The 12025-nt window shown below is 43.4% G+C and overlaps 1 protein-coding gene across 1 annotated transcript; it reads right to left on the reverse strand.

Moving 5' to 3' along the window:
- Positions 1-192: 192 nt before the first annotated feature.
- Positions 193-10933, reverse strand: LOC133115156 (sorting nexin-8-like). The gene is made up of 10 exons (XM_061224914.1): positions 10715-10933; positions 9657-9777; positions 8594-8730; positions 6956-7036; positions 6384-6544; positions 5165-5294; positions 4778-4846; positions 3320-3469; positions 2901-3050; positions 193-1693 (listed from the first exon to the last, which is right to left on the reverse strand). Exons 1-10 carry the CDS (start codon positions 10853-10855, stop codon positions 1601-1603), a joined length of 1233 nt encoding a protein of 410 aa, XP_061080898.1. The 5' UTR covers positions 10856-10933; the 3' UTR covers positions 193-1600.
- Positions 10934-12025: the final 1092 nt, after the last annotated feature.

Raw genomic sequence — 12025 nt, forward strand, 5'->3', positions numbered from 1 at the left:
TTGCAGGTCCATTGATTATATCAGAATATATATTTTTAATAAAAGCAATTTAAAGGTACAATAGGTAAGAATTGTAAATCCCTTCCTATCATTGAAAAAGGCTCACTGACATGTTGACTCTGCCTGTGTTTATAGTCCTCAAATTTGGGTTTCAAAATATACAGTTGACACTGACACTCTGTACCAAAACATTGTATAGCTGTATAATAATTCAAGCTCATTGGTTGAAAATTGGTTCTAATTGCCACAGCCAATGGTTCTCAACATCAGTACATTTACAGAGAAGGGGGAGGGATGAACAGTGTTGTGGTTTGAAGGTTTGCTGCTATTCTTCTCTTGACCATTAGAAGTCCAAAATGACCTATTGTACCTTTAACCGAATACTACTTCAAGTACACTGAGGCATGGACTAAAAAAAATAAATTAAAAAAATGTCCTTGTCCATTTTCGCCAGCAGAGGGTGATGTAGAGTTCTGAAAATGACATTGCACCACAGATTTTTTTATTTATTGCAGAATGCCAGGATGCTTTATATTGACAATGAAAGCATGTGTAAAAGATGAAAGACAAGACACATCTGTATCTCTGCTACCAGGAACACACTTACAGATGCAGCATTTAGAAGGATCAATCTCAATCAACTCTAAAGTAAACAGCCATTTGAATCGCAAGTTCGTAACTGCTCAATTAATTAGGCACAATCAAACTGGAATCTAGTGTTCATTATGTAGATTATGTAACGTTATGTAGAGACACAACCTACTTCAAATTCCCGTCGGGATATTAAACATCTGTTAAAATTTCTGCAATGTGCCTTCAGCAATATATTTTCACCGGCTTGGTTCAGCTGAGACCCTACTGTTCTATTTCCATCTGCTGTCCATTGTGGTGAATTCAAAAGAAGAGACCGTGAAGGAAGGTTTTGCTGTATCAGAGGTGTCTGGGTTAGGATCAGTGTCCCTGACATTTCCATGAGCCACTTTTTGTGAATTACTATACGCCAAGAGAGAACACTGCACAGTACAATCCCTGCTTCTCATTTACATGATTCATTTTCAAAAAGATTTTGTTCCAGGTCTGGGCTCAGTTTTGAGCTGAAATGTGCATTTTGTCTGCAATATGAGCACAGCTGCCACAGTAAATCTTCCTATTTGTGTCTAGTGCACCCTCTAGTGGCATTCCTAGAATGCTACAGCAGATTGACTACTGACAATGTGAAGTCCAGTGTAAATAGTAAATGGTTAGCATTTATATAGCGCCTTTATCCAAAGCACTGTACAATTGATGCATATCATTCACCCATTCATACACACACTCACACACCAATGGAGACTTTGATCCCTTTCACTTTGATCACTTTCACCGGGCGGGGGATCGAACCGGCAACCCTCCGACTGCCAGACAACTGCTCTTACTGCCTGAGCCATGTCACCCCAATGTGTCATTGGTGTATTATTTTATTTGACAAGGCACAGTAGATAGTGTTTCTTTGGGGGGGTTAGGTAAGACAATCCCATCAGTGTTTGATCTGGAACATTCTACCAGTGAACAAACAACAGCCTACTTAGAATAAAAAGTCTGAAAGGTGAACTTTCTTCACCTACTGCCCTGTATGAGGAGGGGGGGAGTCACTCTTGCTACTCTCCAAAAGATGGCTCATCTTTGGTTGGAGAATGGTCCATAATTCACCCATCTAGTAAAAGAAAAAGGCTTATTAATACACACACAAACACAATTTTATTTTGCTGCTTCTGCCAGTTAATAACAGGGGAAGTTACTCTAGATTCAAAGATACTTTAGTGAGCACTTTTCTGTTTTAATTGAACAAGAAAAGTTTTTGGTCTAATCAGACCAAAAGTAAATGTAGGATGTCCTTCGCTTCAGCTCTTAAATATCATGTAGAAACTGTTACTTAATGCTCCTCTGCTGTTCCAGGTTAAAATTAAGCCAGGGCTCTAAAGGCCGGTAGATCAAGTTCTTCATATCAATCATGGTTAAACAAAGCAGGATTAGCCAAAACAGGAAGTGAAGCAGCCATTACACAAATGGAACTGCTTAGTTCCAGTTTCCCCCAATGTTAGAATACATCACAGACCTGCAGTATTAACCCTAATATCAACCTATGGCAACATTCCCTCTCCCTGTAGTGCAACTTCAGCGTAAGACTGACAATGCTTGTTTTGAATAAGTCATTCCCATTTCAACCATTCAATCAGCAACATACCTACTCCTTTAGTCCCATACTTATCCCATACATGGGATAATCCCATACATGAGGACTACAGCACTGCGTCATAATTTGAAAGACTACTACTAATATAAGGTGGCTTTGATGTAGGGGATTATGAAGCCAGTTTGTCTGCACATGAGTATTACTCTCAGTGACTACTCTTGCTTTATTGGGTATTTATTAGACTTATTTTCTTTACTTATGTTTTTTGACATCTTGTTTAGCCTATCTATTTCAAGATTAAACGTGATTGAGATGCTCTTCTGCATCTGAGTTATTTTGAGTCGCCTTCCTGCCAGGCCACCCTCCTCTGACCTCTCTCATTAACCTGGTGATTTTTAAATATTTGATATTCAAACATGCAAACTGATATTTGAATTAGCAAGTTGGTGTACAGGTCTACCAAATGAAGTGGCCACAGAGTGCAAGTGGAACTGTGTTTGACTGTTCAGGGGGTTGGAGTCGGTCTGCACCAGACCTGGGTCAAATGTGTACTTGTTTTGAATTTGAATACTTATCTATGCTTATTTACTCTGGTGTATTGGAACCTATGAAATACTCTCAAAAAGTGCAAACCCCTCCTTCTGGCTCTCTTGCTTGGCTCAGTTGCACCAGGCAAGATCAATGGAGAACAGAAAAGTTTTTTTATCCAAAACAATCACATGGTTACCTCTCTGTGGGCCAGTATCTGTGAGCGGACCAGGGCCTCCAGGATGTGCGGGGCGATCTGCAGGTAGGCGAAGACCAGCTGGGTCTCCTGGTGAAGGCAGAACAGGGAGAAGTAGTTGCGCAGCTCCATGGTCTGGATGGCGTTCTCCTGCTGCAGGGCGGACAGGAGAGGGTGGGTGTAGGTGATGTGGTGTGGAGAGGTGTGGAGGTGTGTGGCGTGTTGGGGTGTGGAGGTGTGCGGTGTGGACAGGTGTGGTGAGGTGTGGTGAGAGGTGTGTTGTGTGGAGAGGAGAGGTGTGAGGTGTGGTGTGGAGAGGTATGAAGAGGAGAAGTTATGAGGTGTGGTGTGGTGTGGAGGTGAGGTGTGGAGAGGAGATGTGAAGTTTGGTGTGGTGTGGTGAGGTGTGGGGTGGGGGGTACCTGTACGATTCGGGACTCCAGCTGCTCCACGGCGGCCTGCTCTTTGGGCTGTGTGACGGAGCTCATGGACTGCTTCTTCATCAGGCTGTACTTCTGCAGCGCACGCTGGTGCTCGTGCAGAATGCCCTTCTCATGCCGCTCACACAGGTTCTACACACACACACACACACACACACACACACACACACACACGCACCCACACACACACACACGCACCCACACACGCACCCACACACACACACACACCCACACACACACATGCGCACACACATACAAACACACCCACACCCAGAAATGCGCACACACACAAACACACATGGACACACACATGCACACGCACAAACACACACATACACCCACACACACATGCACGTACCCACATACAGAGACACACACGCACCCATACACACATGCGCACACAAACATACACACCATTTAATTATTCATTTCAGACTGAAGTTTTCACTATTTAGACATAACAAGGATCACTGCCCCTCCCACAACACACACATTAGACTGGACTTTAGTCTTAGTATTCAGAATACTAAGTTCACCATCCCATACACACACAAACAGAGACACACTGTTTTGTTACATTTACAACATTTGTTACATGATGGACTGCAGTTTACAATGTATTTAGACCTACACTGTAACAAAGACCACCCCTCCCCACCCCATACAAACACGCAAGACCACCACATTTTAATTATTCATTTTACAATGCAGTTTAGACTTTTAGACAACCCCCCCCCCCCCCACCACACACACACACACACACACACACACACACATCCCACCCCTGCACCCCCCCACCCCCCCACACAAAAAATGCATTACTTCAGATTCAATAAACTTTATGTAAATGCAGAACCTATTTTTCCAGGTACTTTTCCGGAAGGGATATTGAACTGCATCAGTTATCATTTCCAGCAACACGCCTCTGCCAGACTCTCCCCTGATTTAATTCTCCTGGGCTCACACTGTTAGATTACAGCCACCTCTGTCACGTCTGCCCTTCATGCTGGGGAATACTTTTGACTTCATAAACTGAATTAAATAGCTTGTTTATCTGCCTTCCAAATGGCAAGTGGTTGGCCTTCCAGAGACTATAACCTTTCATTCAACACACACACACACACACACACACAAAACGGACTTTGCACTCCTGCTCAGAATACAGGTTTATTTCATTTTCTCCTCACAGTATAAAAAAATATATACACATCCATATGAAAAAGCACGTATAGTGACTATCTTTATTGATTAATATGCACTCAATGTATTCTCATATCCTTATATCCGTTTTTTTTAACAACATAAATATTTTAGTGTTGCTTTTCCTAATATTATGTTGGGAGGTCTATCGTTACTGAACTGAAGCATAAGAAACACTGCTGTGTAAAATTAATAAAAGTTAGTGAAAGTAAATCATGTCCAGGCCTCTCTCAAACCGACCTTGTACGACTGCAGAACATCCAGGAAGAGATCGAGTTTTTCCAAGACTTCATCTTCCTCTCGTCTCCCCTTGAAATCCAAAAAAAATAAAAATAAACTACTTGCAGCTCCATAAGATTCTTTCTGTTGCATTCTGTAGAATTATGTAGCACTTAGTAGTAGCAGTAGCGGTTTTAGTTGTAGTTGATCAATTTCAGCATACTTAGCTGCAGATTCAACCTCAGGTTGAAACCACTCCGCCACAGAACCGCATTACAACAGGAGCAGCTATCCAAATCAGTTAAATGAGGATTAGCCGTTCCAGTTGTGATGCGGTTCTGTGGCATAGAGGTTGAAATTCCGACCGAGCACGCCGCTGTGACCCTGAGAGACGCCCGCGCTCCGTACCTGTTCGGCTGCTTTGTCGGCCAGCAGGGCGAAGGCCCCGGACAGGCCCTTCAGGGACTGCTGAACGGTGCCCCAGGTGCAGTGACCCAAGGCCAGAGCGGGAACGGGCGAGGCCTCCGAACCCATGGTGCTGCCAAGCCACAAGAACGTCCCTTTACACTAACACACGCATTCATATCTCAATATAGTGTACACTCAGTGATCAATTTATTCAATGTTTATTAGGAACTTTATTTGGTCTCCTGCTGCTGTAGCCCATCCACTTCAAGGTTTGATGTGTTATGTGTTCAGAGATGCTCTTCAGAATACTACTGTTGTAATGCTTGGTTGAGTTACTGTCACCTTTCTCTCAGCTTTGACCAGTCTGGTCATTCTCCTCTGACCTCTCTCATTAACGAGACATTTTCGCCCAAAGAACTGCCACTCACTGGATTGTTATTTAATTTCGCACCATTCTCTGCAGTGCATAAAAATCCCAGGAGATCAGTAGTTTTTTCTGACACTCAAAAAGATTTCTTCCCCATTCTGTGTTTGGTCTAAACAACTGAACCTCTTGGCTATGTCTGCAAACTTTTATGTATTGAGCTGGCAGATTCAATTTCATTGACGAGTTGGTGTACAGCTCTACCTAATAAAGTGGTCGCTGAGTGTTTTCCTTGAAAATGAAGACCATTATCCCTTCCAATCGCTCATTAGAATGTGGGTTCAGATCCAGGTTCAGCACACCTGAAGCTGAAGATTTTCAACTTCGACAAAGTGCTTTAAAAAAATAAGAAAAAGCACTTAAGGTACCTTTTTAAGGACATTTAAACTGTTTTCAAATGACTGAATGATTATTAGTAAGTCTCCCATGGGTCTTCTTCAGTTCACTTAAAATCACCTACAGTACACAAATGACGACAAACTATGCAGAAACGTTTTTTTTTTTAGAAGAGGCAGATATGAGTCATCTCTGTAATGCAAAACCTATTTCCATGTATTTTGTAAAGTTCTGTTTAAAGTTCTTATCCAACTCTATGTACTGAAAATGTCTCATACCTGACCAACTGCTAAAGTTGGGTCAGAGCTCTCATGTTACAAAACCACTTTGTTTGGTTTGGTTGGAGGAGGGGGTGGTCTTGTGCGATGCTGACGCACTATATTGAGGGTCCCTGACTCCTTTCTTTCGTAGCGAGGGAAAGAAAGAAAGAAAGAAAAAGCGAGAGAGTGTTTCACCGACCTGAGCTCCTTCCCAAACATCTGCAGGTCCGTGCTAGTTTCCTTGGAGCGCTCGGACATCCTGTCCACCCTGGCCCTCAGTTTGTGGAAGCTGGAGAAGATGTTCCGGATCAGCTCCCTGCTCGAGGCAAACAGGCCCTGCACATCCAATGGAAGGAAGTCCTGCAGCACCAGAGCAGGCCTGCTTATTAACCCTATAACGCTATTTTGAGCTTCTTTTCCGATCACTACTTAGTTCATTTCTTTGTGCAATTAAAAATGTATAAAAAAGTCAACAAATGAAACACTTAAAGTGCTCTGTATGCACAAATAATAGAAAATTAACATGTTTGGATATGACAAAAAGCTTGGTTGAGCTGCTAGCTAAAGGGTCAAGACATAATGAGAGGCTTTTCCTCAAACACAAGCTGATGTGGGCATTCCATCGCTTAATGTGGGACTTAAAACAAACCAAGCTTAAAAAGGACCTGATATGTGTGTGTGTGTGTGTGTGTGTGTGTGTGTGTGTGTCCTTTGTGCTGTTACTAAGACTGGACCTGCGAAGAGGTTAGACCAGCTCATGCTAAAACTAACCTTGGCCTGTGTGGCAATTCTGTTTGTCATAAACTCATCCCCAGTCTCCTTATAGGCCTCTCGTAGTTTGCTTTGAACATCCTATGGAAGAAAAAGAGGGAAACGTCACGCAAAGCCTTGCCATTATCTCTCGTACCTACAGAATACAGTCTCTGAAAGTATACTAATGTGGCAGGCAGAATATTAAAGTCGTTTTGCCATTTGTCATTCATACATATGAAAACAGCACTCCTTGATGATTAAATATTGCATGGCCAACACCTTAATAGTGAGATAAGACAAGCAGGAGAACATTCTACTGGGCAGCTGGCATATTTGCTTCAGGCATACTGAACAGCACTAGGCAACTTTCCTTTAAAAACTGTGGATTTCCCAACTATGGATTTCCCCCTTTTCTCAGCTTGTCTTTCAAAGGCATTTCTCTTTTTGTTGAGAAAACAGAATGAAATTGCATGAATTATTCATAGTTCCCATTAGACTGAGTAAAGCCTTTTACCTACACGAGAACCCATTGCTTCTGTGAGAGGGAACAGCAATTGTTCCAACAGACTGAATGATTCATAAAGACGGTACAGTAACGTAATAGTGAATACACTTGTTTCCAATTTTATATTTTAGGCATTTAGATGGTGCTCTTATGCAGAGTGACTTGCAATTAATGCAAATTGAAGAGATTTTTATATCACCAACATCCCAAAAACCAATAAATGAGAATGGTCGGGCCATAACATCCCGGTAATAGGTTCTCCTTTGTCACAAGACGTAACATGTGGAAGGGAGGGTATAGAGGATTTTTGTATTATTATATATTTTTTTGGGATAAGATAAAACGCACCATATTACCATGGGGTAATTTGTCATTAGGTAATTTTGCATTAGACTCATCCTCACTACTTAGGAGCAGCCGGCAGCCACAGTGCAGTACCCAGGGCAGTTGCAGGAGTATACCTAACCTGACATCAGACCTGGGTCAAATACACTGTATGTAATTGTTCTGTATTCAAATACTTTTGTGTGCTCAATTCATCTTGCCTGGTGCAATTGAGCTAACCAAGATGACCAGAGGTGGCACCGATGGTGCAGTGAGTAGCACTGCTGCCTCACAGCAAGGAGGCCCTGGGTTTGAATACCCATCGGCCAGGGCCTCTCTGTGTGGAGTTTGCATGTTCTCCCCATGTTTGCGTGGGTTTCCTCCGGGTACTCCGGTTTCCTCCCACAGTCCAAAGACGTGCAGGTTAGACTGATTGGAGAGTCTAAATTGCCCATAGGTATGAGTGTGTGAGTGAATGGTGTGTGTGCCCTGCGATGGACTGGTGACCTGTCCAGGGTGTATTCCTGCCTTTCGCCCAATGTATGCTGGGATAGGCTACAGCCCCTCTGCGACCCTGTTCAGGATAAGCGTGTTAGGATAATGAATGAATGAATGAAGATGACCAGAAGGCAAGGTCTGCATTTTTTGACTATTTAATCGGTTCCAATGCACCAGACAAGGGATGTATGTCAGGCCACATTGTAATAAGAGGTGGGTCCAAGAAACTACACACATGCTGTTGGCTCAGATGGTTCGGGAAGCCCTGCTGTAGAAGACATGAGAGAATAAGGGGGTAACAGAATGTGGTTAGGCGGCAGGCCACATACCGAGCCATTGAAAGTCAGGAAGGTCTTCACCAGCTCATCCTCGGAGAAGAAAGGGTGGCGTGCCACTATGTTGATGAACCTGCGCAGGGCTCGCCGGCGGCCCTCGATGAACTCCCGCTCCGACAACGAGGTCAGCACTGGTGGCCAAAGACAGGACTTTCAGAAACGCAGCCAAAGGAACAACAAGGAACACCTTCTACCAAGAAACACAACAAAGCTAGAAAAGCAGGAATTCCAGGAACAATGACTGTTTCTGTGGCTTCCCCTTCGTAGAATAACAAAATAATTATTTTCACTTCTGCTTGTGGGATACAAGATTAATTCCGACTTTCAGAAGGGGGTTCCCCTCTGTGGATATCTAATTTAAGACAAAGCTCCAGTGTAGTAGTCTGCACAATCAACTTTTGCCTCTGCTGCACAGACTCCATTTTGAATGATTGAGCCTCCCCCCAGACTGTAAATCAGAGCTACACCACAACTCAACTCATCATACACTGAGGACCTAGCAGCCAGCCTCTCTTGAAGCAACACCCACTTGCACTACCGTAGGGTTCATTCCAATCACTTATTTCCACTCCTTGCTTCTTTTCCTCACTTCGTAGTTCCACCCATCAAGACTCAAGGAAGAGATGCAAGGATGAGATGTAGGAATCGAGGCAACATGTATTATGCAAATAGAACATCCTTAGTCAGTCAAGTGTCAGTGTGAATTGACATCAATTACAGATGTGGCTGGCAGATGTGGCAAAGTGGATTATTTATACGTCATGTAAAAAAGCCTGCACTTGCTTATCCTCACTGAAGTCTCTCTCAGGAGCATTTAACAGATTGGAATTTCCTTAAAGATTTTTGGGAACCTCTCAATCAATTTCCGGGTAAGGCGAGGACTGAAGAGACCAGGATGGATAAAATAAGCGGTTGGAATGAATCCATAGATGCCCAGAAAAGGGTTCATTTAACACAATGATGTGTTGAATCCATGCAGTTCAGTGATTGGCTGGAAGCAAAGCTTGAGGCCAATCACAAAGTTTGGCCGGGCCCCACCCCGTTCCCTGCCTCCTACCTCCTTTCAGCTTCCTCTTAGGCGGAAGCGCTGGCACAGTTCTGTAGGCAAACCTCTGCAGCAGGATCTCGTGCAAGACGTCAAAATTGTTGTATCTCCGATAAACTGATATTTTGAAACGCTGGGAAAGGTCAAACAAACACAATACACAAGTTATAAACAGTGTGGACACGGACTCCTCCCACCAAAGCAGTCCATGCGGTAGTTTGTAGGAGAGCACAGAACTCATTATGGGTGCTGTATCAGATTAATCCTGGTTTAATCGCAGATAGTAATCTTGTTATGCAAGTATGAGCGATTATTGATGCCTAGCAGATTTAAGCTGACTTACAGGTAACAAAGCCAACATGCTGAAAACACAAGGCCCTGATCTATTTAAAGTGGCGGATTTACACAGGGCAGCTGAGGTGAACGGGTTTTCTCAAGGGCAGTAGCAGTATATCACATTCACAGTTAATTTGGACATTTAGAAGAAGCTCTTACCCAGAGAAACGTACAGGGAACAATACCATTTATACTTGATAGCTGCTGAAACAATTCAGGTTAAACAAATTGGTCATGGGCACAATGGTGCAGACCAGTGGTTCCCAACCCTGTTTCTGGAGACCTACCATCAGTAGATTTTCATTTCAACCCTAATTAGGCACACCATATTCAACAAATTAGCAGCTCAATGAGATATCTAGCTGTTGAGGCGTGCTTTGTTAGGGCTGGAGTGAAAACCTACAGGAAGTACATCTTCAGGAACAGGGACGGGGACTGCTGCTGTACCCTACCCCTTGTACCACTCAGCTACAAGCCCAGTTCTCAAACAGTCATACTTCCCTGCCACCCCTACTATCACATTTATTTACATTCTGTTACCAAGATTTAAAGGAGGAAATAATCCCAAAACATCAATGTGTTGTCCACAGAGAACTAACCAAAAACTTCAGTCAAGTTTTTCAAATCAAGAAATGAAAAATAAATAATCTAATCTAATCTAATAAATGATAATAATTTGTTATTCATTTATCTGACAACATACTGTAAGGTGTGCAAAAGTAGCTGCCACTCACCTGACTGGTGACCTGGTACTCCACGTGCTTAAGAAAGAGGCCTTTCTTCTCAGGGATGAGCTCCACTTGCACAGTGTCCCTCTCCAGCAGCTGTGCCACGCTCTGGGCCACCACCAGGGGGCTCCCCTGAGCTGACTCCATCCTCAGTGCACGGCGGGTATCCCGGCCTTGGCTTGGCACACTCTACCAGAGCACTAATTAACACTCACACAACAGACAGCGCTCCAAGGCTGAGTGCAAACAAACCGCACCGGGGGCCAGCACAGTTCTGCCAGCCGCCCGCCCACCAGCAGGGCTGCGGCGTGTCCCAGCAGCGGGGCCGCGCGATTGGTGCAGATGATATATTTGTCACAGCCTGGTCTTCACACGTTCACTTAATGTGGGGAAAGTTCAATCTGAACTTGGAAAGAGGAAGACAGAAAGAGGATGGAATTCCCCTTTAGGTACAATAACTTCAGCTATTGGTGCATGAATTCCTCTTTCAAAACCGGCAGTCGACAAGCATATTGAGAGCCCTTGTCATAACTCTGACGATACTAACCCTAGGAATTTCTGAGCAACATTCAGGACTGTGTAAAAATTATAGGTACATGGCTATGAGCTTTCAGATACAGGAAGCAACAAAATTCAGATGTTTAGCGAAATTATTTGGCAACTACATATACTTGCAAACATGGATGAGAACCAAAGTATAACTAATATATGCATTAATAATGTGATAAAACAAACACATATTTTGTAATTAAATGTAATGTTATTCAAAGACTGTACTGCACCTTGACCACAGATGGTAAAGTGCACCTGATGTTGCTACAGATTTATCAAAGTTGTAGCCTTTGTGTATTTATGTAGCTTTACACTGCTTGTGCCGATACCAGAAAGACACAATGTTACAACATAATTACGGTCCCAATTGTAAATATCTGCCTTTATATAGTGCCTTCATCCAAAGCGCTGTACAATTGACGCACACACACACACACACACATACACGCCAACAGCGATTAGCTGCCATGTAAGGCACCAACCAGCTCGTCAGGAGAAATTGTGGGTTAGGTCTTGCTCAGGGACACTTCAACATCGAAGTGTTGAAATTGTGTCAACTACAGGATTGAACCGGTAACCCTCTGATAGACAGACGACTGCTCTTACCTCCTGAGCCAATGTCGCCCCAATGTAAGCCAGGATTTCAGAGTTAGGATGTTTCTGTAATATGGCCCCAGATGAGCATACAGTAAAGAGGGCCTTTATACTGGAATATAAGGAATGCAATTAATTAATGACTACTGGTTCTTTTGATGTATCCCATGA

Source organism: Conger conger, chromosome 16 (assembly GCF_963514075.1).
Source record: "Conger conger chromosome 16, fConCon1.1, whole genome shotgun sequence".
Classification (NCBI taxonomy): Eukaryota; Metazoa; Chordata; class Actinopteri; order Anguilliformes; family Congridae; genus Conger; species Conger conger.